We start from the raw sequence: 14,235 nt of genomic DNA on the forward strand, positions 1-14,235 counted from the left end.
ACAGAATACCAAAAATATGGGTTTATATGAACCAATGTGTGTCTAAAGACTATGTTTTGTCAAAAGTAGACAACATTTCAACAACATTTCTTCTGATTCGTCTAAATTCCTGAGACTTAAGGAAGGAAATACATTGTGCAAGAATTTAAGAAATGATACTTTTTCCGTACAACTAAATATAGAGATTCAGGAAAGAGATTGTAAAAATGCAAAGCTTCTGTTTATTTAATGTCTTGATTATGAAACAAAGTCACAGATATTTAAAAAACTAGTCCTAAAGACTAAATATAGTATGACTTTTTACTTTTCACTCGTACAATTTGAATAACCTTGACAACTCATTCCGATTTTCGCTTTAAACCAGCCCTGAAAACCCTTTTACTAAAGCTCATTGGGTTTAAGAAATAACTTGTTACAGAAACACAGCAGAGGGAGACGTACCGATGCAGGCCTGTTTGGTCGGGGTTCCCTGGTATCCCTCATGGCACTTGCAGTGGTATCCTCCAGGTGTGTTGACACAGTCTCCGTTGATACAAGGATTACTCACACACTCGTCCACATCTGGGGAGGAGAAAAATAAAAGCAAACCATGACTTACCCGGACTGGCGATGTGAATTATAACCAGACAACAACAATTATGGACCAACATAAATTACATTTTGTTCAACTTTATTAACTTTTCCATCCTATTCATCAACTTATATCTACTTCCTTAAATGGGCAGAAGATGGCAGTGCAGTGCATGCCATTAACTGTGTGTCTGCCTATATGGCTCAGGGAGGTTAGGGAGAAGTAGAGCTGGGAAAAGTATTTAGATTATTCACTTCCACAGTAAAAATACTCAATTCCAAGTTAAAGTACTGCATTGAGAATGGTACTTTAGTGGAAGTATTTAAGTGCAATGAGGAGAATGCACAGATATTTTCAAATATTTAGAAGCAAAATCTTCAGTTTCCTGTTTTATTTTGAAAATTCTTCTCCCCTATTTGGACTTCCTGTCTCTGTGTCTTCCCTCCTGTTTGATCACCTGATTCTGCACACCTGTGTTTGTCCTTCCCTCCCCAGCGGTGCCTGGTCCTTGCTATTAGCCTATGTATTTAAGTTGCTGTGGGTGGTTGTCAGATCATTGTGTGTCTTAAGTGGACGTGGGAAACATACAGTTCTGTTTATTTTGTTTCACCTTGCTTCCAGAATAAAAAAGTTGAAATATTTTTGACCAAAAAACTTCTTAATATAATTATGAATGTTATTTATACCAATAGCATATTAAAGAAGATCCTAGTATGTGTAAAAATTAGAAGTAGAATAGAAGTAAATAAATGCTGAGGAGTAAAAAGTAAAATATTTGCTTCCAAAGTATTAGAGAAAGGTATAATGTGGTATAAAATGAAAATACTCGGGGCAGTACTAGAACCAGAATGTGTTTAAAAAGCCCTGAAAGCAACATCTGAGCAGCTGTTTTAGTTGTTATGGACCCTGGTCTCAACTCATGAATAAATGAAATGAAATGGTGTGTGTGTGTGAGCCTGCGTCTCACCGATACACTCCCCACGGACGTCCTGTCTGTAGCCCATGTTGCACTCGCAGCGGTAGCTCTGCAGGGTGGGGATGCAGCGACCGTTCAGACACAGGTTGGTGAAATGTTTGCACACGTCGATGGTTTCATTCACAGAAACCGTGCCTGAGAAAAAACAGGACAAACAATAAAGAAAAAACAAACTTCCAACTGAAAAATCACTTCAGATCCACACAGCGACTCACCTATATGTTGGTGTCCTCCTCCGTTGCCTCCAAAGCTTCCTCCGTTTCCTCCAAAGCTTCCTCCGTTGCCTCCGTTGCCTCCGTTTCCGTTAGGAAGGCCGGGATACTTGTAGCCGTAGTTGAAGCCGTTGCCGTTGCCGTTGGGGAACTGTCCGTTGGGGTAGCCGTGGGGGAAGCCGTGTCCCTGGGGAACGCCCACGATACACAGGACGCCTGAACTCGTCTACAAAACAGATCACAGGGAACGAGTCAGTGGATGCATTACGGTATGTTTCACTGGTTTCCAGCCAGATGTAGCTGAGGAAGAACGCATGAACATCCGATTTAGAGCCTTCTTAGAACTTAAAAGAACTCTCAGTTCCCACTTCAATGTTTATGGTATTGATTGTGTTTTTTTGGCTTCATCTGAGTCCTTCAGGGGTGTTTGTTTGATGTTGTTTGTTAGCCTCTAACCTCGGACAACGTTTCATTACAAGGCCTATGTAAAGGTTTAAAAGCAATACATCGAGCACTTTGAATCCGTCTTAATCAATACTTGAAAAGTACTCATTGTTTCCTGGAAACCTGTAATCCCTAAAGTCCATTGCACACATACATGTTGATGATCTTCTGTTGAAGTTGATCATGTGCCTGGTTTCATATGCTTTCTTTGCAGCAAGTCTTAACTTGGTTACAGGAGAAAATGTGGCTTCTATAATAATGTACTCTACTCTGCTTTGGCATTTGCTTACAATAAATCAAGCGCTATGAATAATTGTATGTTTGCAGATCATTGGTGTATGTTTACGTCCATTTACGGATGATATACACTAAATGTTAATTTGACAGTTGAAATGAAACACACTCTCACACACACATGTTGTTCTGGCGGTCGGCTCAGTCTTGGATCATGCGCTCTCACGCAGAGAACGTTCTGTGAATTCCAGACGGACCGAGGAGACGACGGGTCATTATCTTCCACAAATCATTTCCATATTTCTCTGCTTAGTTTGTGCTCATGACATCATGCGTTTGAGAGGATGTCACACGCACAAACACTGCTTTCTAGTTTAGGGAGACTTTGTTTAACTCATTTGAAAAGTTGACGATGTACGGCTTTATTTACTGCCAAGTCGTAAACACTTAATGCCATTTTTTTTGCCACCAGAAGAAGAAAAGTGATGGATGTTTGGTCCTGATTTCAAGTTAACATCCACAACCAACATGTCTCCTCTGTTCCGTCTTGTCTCCATGTGTACTCACCGGACCCTCTGACCGGGCACATCTCGGGGATCTGTCCCAGAGCCCAGCAGCGTCCCGTGTCGCAGCAGCACTGCATCTTGGTGTACTGACCGCTCAGCTCCGCGGCGCAGCGCCCGTTAGCCAGAGCCGAGAAACAGGTGCCCACTCGCTGATCTGGAGGAGGAGGAATCAACAAGAGTTAGAAGAGCGAGCGGACAGCGGCGCAAAGGGTCGTCAGAAAATACGGGGAAAGGAAAATATGCACATAGCCGATGGGGTTTTATCAGGGGTTAAGGTAGGGCTGGGCAATGAATCCATAATACATAACTTATTGATTGCGTAATACTATACTCAAAATCGTCCAGCCAATTAAGGGAAGTGCAATTCATTATTTTTGGTGTAATTTTCCTCATTTAGTCAATAGAAATGGCATAAAATTGTTTAAACAATGTCCAGTTTCTGAGGTATTTCAGCCTGGTTTGAGTTTATCTTCAACTGTTCAACTTTAAATAAAACATTTAGTACTAACAGCACCAGTGACACTGCTTAATATGTGGGAAAAACAGCTGTAAACGGAGGGCTGGTGTGGCCTGGTGGCTGAGGGGGGAAAGGTTGCCTGGGGTCTCGTGCTAACTGAAGGCATCTGAAGGGCCTCCAAGAGAGGGTCTTATTTGTTACAGTTTCCCTAGGTCAGGGTCAATGGAGCAGGAAAGGGGGCTGCGGTTCAAAGAGCGGGTGTGAAGAGGAGTAAATGAGAGGGAGAGTATGAAGACACATTCTGGGTATTTAAGGGAAGTGCCGAGAAAAGGCAGAGTGGGACGGACAGAAAGCATGCGTGTGATTTTAGAGAGTGGACAACATATGTGAAAGGGGGAATTTTAAGTGCATGTACAGGAAAAAGCTGAAAGCAGAATGAAGGGAGGGAGGGAGGGGGAGAAGGGAGAGGAGGAGGAGGGAGGAGGGAGGAGCTCAAGTCGATTAACTCACTAATGAGCCAGCAGTCTGGAATTAATCAGTTCCATGTGGAGCAATTCTTGCCAATTAGATTGAACATGAGGGGCTGTGTCTGGGAGCACACACTGTACCGTACACACACGTTTACATGCAATTACACACACACACACACACACACACACACACACACACCTGTACATATCCAAGGGCAAACGCACCATATGCCCGTTCACATATGTACACAAATACGCAATGCAAAAAACATCCCGTAGGAATGACCGAGCTGGAGGCCGGGTGGAGGAGAGAGAGGGGTGTGTGTGTGTGTGTGTGTGTGTGTGTGTGTGTGTGTGTGTGTGTATGTGTGTGGGAGGGGTTTGCTGATGAGGATGATGATGACTTAAATTGGATCCAGACGGTGGTTCGGCTCGCTAGTGTTGCTCTGCTACACAAGCATATGCTTTCATTTGTTGAGGTGTTTTTACAGACTGGCTGACTGGACAGGTCTCTTTTTTTTTTCTCCAAGCTTCTCCACAGTGTGACAGGGCATTAGGCTCTGATTACTGTCGGGGCGCCCCCCCCCCCAACAGCTCCCCCTGGCATACTTCACCACGGTACAGTACACAAAACACAGGCAGACAGCCAAAGAGTGTAGCCTCCAGGACCAGAGACATCTACATCCTGCTTCGAGAACACGAGGGCCAGAGAGCGAGGGATCAGCCTGAAATACTATTTACTAAAAGGCAAACTGGATCCAAGTGAAACAAGCTAAGTTTATGAAGTCTGTCTGAATCAATTGGCCAACTCCGTATCTGAAAAGTGAATCTTAAACCTCACAAAACCTAACCCTAACCTCACATTGTATAGAAGTCTATGAGAAAATTACCCTCATTTTTCCTTGATTAATGACCTCAGTGGACAGTACCCTCCTCTGTTTTTAGTCTAAATCTTTAGTTCAAAGTCTTTTTTAATACAGCAACATGTTTTTTAGTTAATTATGGAGTCATGTAGAGTAAAGGCGTATGTTCATGCAGGACCAGCGACATCTACATCCTGCTTCTAGAGCACGAGAGATCAGACTTATGAAATACCATTTACAAAAACGCAACGAAAACTAAAACTGAATCAAAGTGAAACAAGTTAAGGTGACGTCTTTTGAAACTAAGGTTTGTGTTGAAGTTGGCAACCTCCCTGTCTGAGAAGTGAATCTAATGAAGAGCCTTAAGCCTCATACAACCTAACCCTAACCTCACATTGTATAGAAGTCTATTAGAAAATGACCCTACCTTGTCCTTGAGTAATGACCTCAGTGAACATTTTCCCACTTTGTTTAAAGTTTTGATCTTTAGTTTAAAGTCTTTTTTAATACAGCAACATGTTTATTTAGTCAATTATGGAGTCATCTAGAGTATAAGCGTATGTTATAGGGCAGAGCTACCTTTTAATTGACAGGTTGCCACCCAAGGGTGTTGTCCAGTCAGATAAATGTCTGTGTTTTTGTCCTGTAACGTTACCCTTTACTGTGTGTATTGTTTAGACGCCTTAAATTGGTGCTGTTAAGCGCTTAATTGTACTTCACCCTCTGTGGACCTTTCTGGTTCCAAAATACTAAGATTGTGGGTAAAGCATCCAACTCAAAGCTTCAAAATGGTACTCTAAAAACCCTTGGGTGACGTCAGGGTGACTCTGGAGGAAGGGAGACTTTGGATCACTTATTTGGAGCTCTCTTCGGCCTCCGTCTTGTCCTTTTTTGGAGGAGACGAAGGTATCGGGGTTGTGTCTGGCACCTGTTTTATTGCCTCTGTTCCTCTGTCCTTTCAGCAAAAGAGCAATTAGAAAAACTACAACTGATATAACAAGAAGCCAGATCCTGATATTAGAGGACGGGAGGGGGGAAGAGGAAATGGTGACACAGATAAAGAGGATGAGAGCGCAAGTTCTGTTTTAGAGATAACAAAAAACAACAGCCAGAGGAGACGGAACATGAGGAAAAAGGATACGGAAACATGCACAGATCCAGAGTAAACACAGACGCTTTTGTCTCTTAATCATGTCTGAGAAAGAGAGGGATATATGGAGAGTAATTAATGTCTCAGGGTGAAGAAGAAGGAAGGAGATGACAGTGGAAAGAGGATAAGAAAACAACAATATGGACCATGTAACGGCAGACGGATGGAAAGCTTCTGGGTTTGGGTTACCGCATTTTAACCTCAACATCAATCACTCCCACTCACCACCGCACTCAAGGTTACTGGTATTGGGATGTGTTGTAATTGCCTATCTTTTCGTCCAATAAATGATCAAATGAACATTTTTTTTGGAGCGTACAAATCTTTACTCCCGGTCTGGAGTTCATAGGATTGATTGATTGTGTGATACTAGACTTTGTTTTTTCCAAAGGTTTTTTTATATGTTTTTATTGTTTTCTTTGTACATATTTAAGCCTAACCCCTTAAAATATCATTGATCATCTTTATCATGGTATTTGTTAAGAAATACTTCGTCCAGCCAATTAAGGTTAGAGCAATTAATGATTATTTTTGGTGTAATGTTCCTCATATAGTCACAAAATAGTAAAACATTTCCGGTTTCTTGGGTTTTTCAGCCTGGTTTCCGTTAATCTTCAGCTGTTCGACTTTACATAACACATTTAGTACTATTAGCACCAGTGACACTGCTGAATATGTGGGAAAAGCCCTTCAAACAGCTGTAACTGAGGGCTGGTGGCTGCATTTGACTGCCTACAGCTGCAACACCAGTATTTATTCTCTTAATTTTACTTTGAAAAACACTATTCCTGTAACACTGGAGCCAAACAATCCACCACTTCACACATTTCCAGCAAGATTGGGCCCCCCAACTTGTATATGTACATAAGTGCACGTGTTTGCACATGTGAGACATTCAGAAATGTTGGTATCTCTGACCCATTTCCTCTCGAGCTTTGACCAAAAACTCCACGAATGATGGAGCATGGATTACATAAAAACAATATCTCGGAGGAAATATTTGTAATCACAGCCGTCCAGAGGTTTCTCTTTCCTTCAGGAGCTTTAGGTGGAGTGATGCTGATCGGGTGAAGCACACCGACCCTGAGCTGTCCCTTTCGGGCCTGAATGTTGAAATAAAGTATGAACACCTGGCTGTGTTTCGCCGAGGCTGCCGTGATTGGAGAGGACGACGGGAACACATTTCCACCTGGTAGTGTTTCACGGGACATGTCAGTGAAGTATGCACTGTATGTGGTTTGGCGTGTGTGTGTGCTTGTGTGTGTGTGTGTGTGTGTGTGTGTGTGTGTGTGTGTGTGTGTGTGTGTGTGTGTGTGTGTGTGTGTGTGTGTGTGTGTGTGTGTGTGTGTGTGTGTGTATGAGTCAGAGGGGCACGGACATTAAGAGTCAATTAATGCTGTCAAGGCCAAACAGTGCGTGCAAGTGCGTTTGTCTCCACATGGTGACCACAGGCCGGTTTGACTCATCAGAACCAGGAAGCAGTGTGGGGGGGGGGGGGTGAGAGAGAGTCATGGGCCAGATGTGAAGCAGCATAAATGTGAGACTCACCCACACATCTGGAGCCATCTGTGCTGGAGACGTAGCCTCGTGGACAGGTGCACACGTAGCTACCAGCGGTGTTGGAGCATTCTCCTCCATCACACACACCGGGGATGGTGCTGCATTCGTCGATGTCTGAAACACACACACACATGCAGTTACATCATTGCGAATAGAATAAATACCTCATCACAGCTGTGGAGAAGGCCTCCCGCCAACTCAGGACATTGTGTTTAACAGCTCGACATGTCTTTGTTTGGAAGGATGCAGGATCACGCCGCAGTTGAAGTTTATTGCTGTTCAGTAACACTTTCTCCCTGAGGAAAGAATAGGATAAAGGATCTGCAGGTAAATAAAGAGGAGTTAATCCACTTCCGGTGTGTTTATGACTTATTAATGACAGGGACAGTCCATCTAACGTTTGCCAATGGTACATCTGCCTCTCCAGTAATGAAACTCAATGGTATTTGTCTTGTGATGCTCAAAACACCCAAAAATATGTCTGAAATTCAATGTCTATTTCCAGTTACTAAAGATAATCCACAAACCTTTGTTGTTGGAGCTATAAATTGATGTATTATTTAATGAATAACATAATGTTCTTGATCTTTTGTTTCTAGTACATGTCGTTTTATTTAGAAGAATTATTTAAGTTTATTTTTTTATGCTTTTATTTTGAAGGCGGTTTTGGGCACCTGGGGATTATTGTATATTTGAGACAGGTGGTGGTGGGATATATGCTACAGGAGAAGCCACGAGGAAAGTCACCAGTGAAACCATTGATCTGTATATGTGTATTATTAACATTAACAACAAAGTCTAAAAAAAGGACAATGTTTGAGCTGAGTAGTTACTGAAATCACGATCAATAAAGTACAGAAAATATTGGGTGCCTTTTCAAATCTGTCGTCTTGATCCTTGATTGGATATCTGATTTTAATACCTGTGCAACTCATAGGATGTTTTTTAGTCAGCCTATACTCACTGCCTTTGATCTGGCAACATTTAACATTAAAGAAGTCGTGTTTGAATTCATTACGGTAAGCTTTAAAGAAGGATCATGTAGAGTAGAGTGGTTTTCTCTCTCTCCAATTAACTAGAATCTCAAATTGCTTAATTGAAAGAAATGGCTGCAGTAAAATAAACTCCCCAGGCTGTAATTGACCTTATTTAAACATGCCATGCTTTCACTCTGAGGGTACCTGGGTCTTGGCGGGGCCCACCTTGGTGTGGCTCTCTTTATGATGCCATTTAGATGTAATATTGAGCGGAAAGGGGGCCCCATTGCTCCATGACGGGGTGGGGGGGAACCCAAAGTGAAGTACCAGAAGGTATTGGGTTTTTACGATGTGTCACGCTTATTTATACGCATACGTAATTACTGCACCGCTGCGGGGCATAATTACAGCAATAGACGTGTGTCCTGTACGTTTAAATCTAAGGGGTGTGTTAGGCTTTGTAGGTGTGTGTGTGTGTGTGTGTGTGTTTTCCTGTGTCTCAGTGTGTAACGCCTGCCATAGGGGGGCTGAGGGTTCTCCCCCTGCTGACTCCTGTCTGACAGCAGTGGCAGAATATAGGTGAGGCAGTAAAAACCCGGCCAAATAAAGCTTGTGTCAGCAGCAGCACTCCAGACATTACGCGGCACAGACGTAGCGCTGTGGGACCTGACGGAGTGTGTGTGGAGGGAAATGTGTCACCTGGATAAATGTCTACAAGTCTACCATGAGAAACTCTGTGAAAAACTAAGGAAAAGTAGTTGTTTTTTAACCTGTTTCATCTCATTTAAACTGTGATGTGTTGAATTCCTACTAAAATGAATAAAAATGTAATCAATTATGAACATTTTGTGTCTCAAAAAGCTCTGTATTTTTCTCATGCTGCCTCTGGAGGGATTTCAGCCTTTGCAGACCATTTACATGCACTCAAACCTTTAACACACTACAGGAAAGGGAAAAGGGCCTTTGAAACAAATGCTAAAGAACAAAAAGAAGAATATATTTTTATAAGTATGAAGGATAGAAAGTAGACTAGGTACCCTCAACTATTCCAAATACTGGACTGGAGAACAGCATTTACCTGTGAATGCTTCTTTAAATTAGATGCGGTCTCCTTGGATTACGACAGTATGCCGTATTATTATATATACAGTATGTAACACCTGGAAGTCAATGCTACTCTGAACCCTAAGCTGTGTCCTTCATCTTTTTAGGAGACAAAATAGTGGCAAAATGGGCACCAAATTAGAGACGATTCACTACAGTTTCACTCAAGACTCGATTCAGTCAGTGTCTTAAGACTTGTGAAGTGATGTAATGTGTAAGCATGTTCATTTTTACATATCATTCTTTGTTTGAAAATGTATTGTAAGCTTACTTATAATCCCCATTTCTTTAAAACGTACGAGTAATCGATCTCGTCTTTTTTGATGCAACTGTAAGGAAAACTTTAACCTTTTTCTGTATCCTGATTACGTAATCCAGATACACTTATTCCCCAATACTGGTTGAACTGTGTGTGTGTGTGTTGAGCGTAAGTGCGTGAGAATCTGCGAGTGTCAAAGCAACGAGGAGGTCCATGTGTGTGTGTGTGTGTGTGTAATGAGAAAGTCTCCCAGGTGCCGTAAGTGTTTCTTTGTTCAGCACTAACAGCTGGTCCTGAGCCAGAGGACTGTATTTATGGAAGGGAAAATGGAAGCAGCAGCAGAAAGAGTCGGTAAAGGAGGAGGGGTAAAAAAAGGGAGAGACTGTTAAATAGCCGAGCTAAAGGCAGGCCATAAAACCAGCTGCCTTGTTGCGCCCAAAACGGTCAGACACCCATGACATCTTAACGGCACTTTATCCTCACAGCTTTAAACCCCAGTAATTCCACTGTGAAAGCTTTAAGTGAGGCTTGTTTGTGCATTAGCTGGAAGGGGCATTTCAATAAAGCTTCCCCCTAAGGAGCTGCTCTGATTGTTTCCAATAGTTCACTAAACATTGGTTTCCTGCCGATCCATGACCTCACAAACGCGTCACAACAGCACTTTTGTTTTTACGAGGTTTACAACACTGAACTCTTTCTTTACCCGCTCTGCATGCAAGCTGCAAGATACATAATAAATAAACAGATCAACAGCAGAGCTAACTTAATAATGAACATGCTTCCAGATGAAACATATCAGTGATGCAAATGATTCACATCACTTTCAAGATCCATTTGCTGAACCGAGTCATGAAAAAGTGGCTTGCCAATTCAAACTTTTGCTCGATCCAGCCTCCAAAATGTCAGGATTGATTGCTTTTGTCTGATTTCTCCCACTAAGGAGGTTATGTTATCGGTTAAGTTTGCCTCTCTGTCTGTCAGCACGGTTACGGAAAAACTAAAAGCCTGATTGGCTTGATAATTGGTAGAAGGATGAAACAAAAGCCAAGTAAGAACCCCTTGAATTATGGAACAGATACAAGAAACATGCATCACTTTGTAGACCTTTAACGATAGGCGTTGTGCTGCTACCAGTGTTGTAGTACGAGTCCGACTCGTGAGCTAAATTTAGAGACTTGTGACTTGACTTGGACACTAACGACTTGAACTCGGACTTGGACCCGCGATCGATTAACTAGTGGACAATGATCTCCTCGCTCTACGCCTCCTGTACCTGTTCGCTCTGCTATCGTGTGTGTCCCCCCCCCCCCCCCCCCCCCCCCCGGACTTGATCAATAGGGACTCGACTCGGACTTGACTTGGATGAGTAGTGGACTCGACTCGGACTCGACTTGGAAATGTTTTTAATGACTCGGACTTGAACACTGGAGACTTGAAGCTGGACTTGGACTCGAGGCTGTCAGGGTTTGGGGAAACAGGACCCAAGTGCAGTAACATGAACGGGAGGCAGGTATGGGTCCAAACAAAAGGCGAGCTTTATCTAAATTAAAGCTGTACGTTCAACCAAAAAATAACCACACCAACACTAACCAGGGGATACAGGGACACTGGGAACAGGAGCAGACAGACGGACGGGCAGGAACAGGCAGGTAACATGTACAACATCAGGTAAGAAAAGACGACGACTGAACAAGAGACAAACGGGGAACCAAGACTAAATACACAAGGCTAATCACCAAACAACACACAGCTGGAGAGGGGAGGAGAAACACAGCGGCAACAGGTGAACACAATGACACGATCAGGCACAGGAGGGAAACTAAAGACAAGGAGTGAAACTTAACCTGACACAAGATGGGAAAACCTTTCAAATCACACAACCCAAAGACATGACAGACACAAAACCAGGATCATGACAAAGGCATAGTGACTTGACTACAACACTGGCTGCTACCACTTAATATTGTTATAATCCTGGGAGTGGAAACATCCCCCATCAACTCAGAAACAAACATTAACATGTTGTATCAACCTTCGGAGCAGCTCTCCAAATACATGTGCTTTATAGTGTCCATGCTGTTGCCACAATAAGCTCATAAAATCATCGATGTCGAAATAACGACTCTGGAAATTGGACAAAAAGCACTTGACAAACACCGTCGTAGTTATCTGTGTTTTACAGAGGAGTTTGAAAGCAGCATTAGCTCACTCTGTAGGGACTTGGTTTGAACATTACGACATAATCTCTTAAACTCATCGAAGTCGTAACAACAACTCTGCAACTCTAGAAATGGGACTTTCCAAAGAGAACTTGAACGCATCGAGTGCCATTGTGGTTTTAGGTGTTTTCAGACAAATTCGAATGTTGGGTCTCATTATTGGTTTTGGGAAACTGTAAATGACCTCCAGGCCTAATGTCTATAGGTCCTGTGCTGTGTATAATGACAAAGTGAACAACTGAGTCTCAACTTGGGGATAAATAAAGGGTCTTCCTAAGACGCTGAGTGTGTGTAATTTATGCTCAAAAACAACCATGAAGGGTTAGAGTAGTTACAGAACTTTCTAGATGACATATTTCTCATTTAGTGTCTTTTTGAAAATTGAATATGTTCATTTCATACTGAATATTCAGGCCTAATGTGTACAGGGCCTGCACTGTGTACAATTTGCCTGAATATACATCAATAAGAGGCTGAGTGTGTGTAAATGTACTCTTAAAAAAGGACCATGAAGGAGTTAGAAAGGTAACAGAACCATCTAATCATAAACTCCTGCTTTATTTCCACCTTGTCTCTGAGTCTCCTTGCAGTAAAACAGCTCCACCTCCTTCGTCCTGGAATATGCCTACACACCCAAAATCTCTTCTTTTGGTGCTCAGCATCTCTGTAAAAAACACCCACTCTCTCCTCACACATCTACCCAAAACCACAACTGAAACTGGGACTATTTAGTGAAGTCATCCATAAATCAGTTTTCGGTGTGTGTCATGGTAATTGCTTCCCATGAATCTGAAGTGGACATTATTCTCTCTGTTTGCGGTGCAACCACGCCAGGAGAATTCAGATAATAAGTCATACCGTACGATATATCCAGTCTGGCCTTGGGTTCTAGTTCAGTAGAGGAGATGTCATCTGGCTGAAACAGTTTAAGAGCTTTGTGTAATCCTCCCTAAAGGCTAAGAACATATCGGCTTCAGTCCAAGAGACACAACCCCTGCCTTCGCTAACGATCGCGCTGTTTAGCCTGGGCATTGTTTAAATTCCAGCCAATCAACACATTGTAACGTGAATCCTCCATGTGTGTGTGTGTGTGTGTGTGTGTGTGTGTGTGTTGCCAGACTTCGAACATGTCGTCATTTTTCAAACTCCCCGTAGAGATTTGTAAACGGATCCCTGCAGATCTCTTACAGTTGTAATAAAAAGGCAGCGACCATCTCTCACTTCAACAAAAGCTAATAAAAGTTGCTCTGGATTGTTTTAGGCTGGTGATAACTTTATAGACTCATGTAGCCTGCATTCATGTGCAGTTTGAACATCTTGCAATCATTTGTCTGTCATTAAATCAAAAAAGAAAATCAGTTTAGTGTTAAAAGTGTCAGTTATATGAAGGATGTAGCTTCCAAATGCTAACTTTAGCTACTGTAGGTTAACTTTGTTCCTCTGGATTGTTTTAGGTTGGTGATAACTTTATAGACTCATGTAGCCTGCATTCATGTGCAGTTTGAACATCTTGCAACACTTGGTCCTTTGTTAAATCAAGAAAGGAAATCCGTTTAGTGTTAAAAGTGTCAGTTGTATGAAGGATGTAGCTTCGAAATGCTAACATTAGCTAGGTTACTTTGCTTTACATCACGAATTTAGGTAGCATTTTGAGTCGTTAGCAAGAACAAGCCTTAACACTTGATTGTGTTACTGTGTGTGTGTGTGTGTGTGTGTGTGTGTGTGTGTGTAATACTTTTCCCCTTTCACACACCTTTTCAGAAATTACACACTAATGGTAGATAATTAAAGATGGCCGCCAGTCTTTTTTAAGGACCAGGGGTATGCAGAACTGATAGCCATTGCATTGCGGAAGGAGCTCGGGACTTCAGATTTCGACTGCCATGTCTTCACTGTAGCTTGTATCTCCATTTGTAATAGCTTTTAGTGTGTTTAATATGTCCTGGGAGGTCTGGATTGCACAGTTCCCAGTAGGAAATGTCAACAGGAATGCATCTTGAAGTCCTATTCCCCACCTCGGAAAGTGAGCAGATCATCACCAAAATCCATCATGGCCGCTCCGTGCGTAAACATTGTGAGAGCTGTCCTAATATCCGGTTAATAATAAGACTTCTGCCTGATTTCAGTCGCTGTAAATCTGTCGTACACACTGCATGACACGTTTTATGTGTGT

General features: G+C 42.4%; 1 protein-coding gene across 1 annotated transcript in view; it reads right to left on the reverse strand.

Moving 5' to 3' along the window:
* fbn2b (fibrillin 2b) overlaps positions 1 to 14,235 on the reverse strand; it is a 90,128-nt gene that overhangs the window by 30,990 nt on the left and 44,903 nt on the right. Inside the window, 6 exon segments of the mRNA XM_063891000.1 lie at positions 442 to 561; positions 1,539 to 1,682; positions 1,763 to 1,970; positions 1,972 to 1,985; positions 3,005 to 3,157; positions 7,492 to 7,617. Of these exon segments, the coding sequence (XP_063747070.1) occupies positions 442 to 561; positions 1,539 to 1,682; positions 1,763 to 1,970; positions 1,972 to 1,985; positions 3,005 to 3,157; positions 7,492 to 7,617 (765 nt within the window).

The sequence above is a fragment of the Eleginops maclovinus genome, chromosome 9 (genome assembly GCF_036324505.1).
Source record: "Eleginops maclovinus isolate JMC-PN-2008 ecotype Puerto Natales chromosome 9, JC_Emac_rtc_rv5, whole genome shotgun sequence".
In the NCBI taxonomy this organism is placed as follows: Eukaryota; Metazoa; Chordata; class Actinopteri; order Perciformes; family Eleginopidae; genus Eleginops; species Eleginops maclovinus.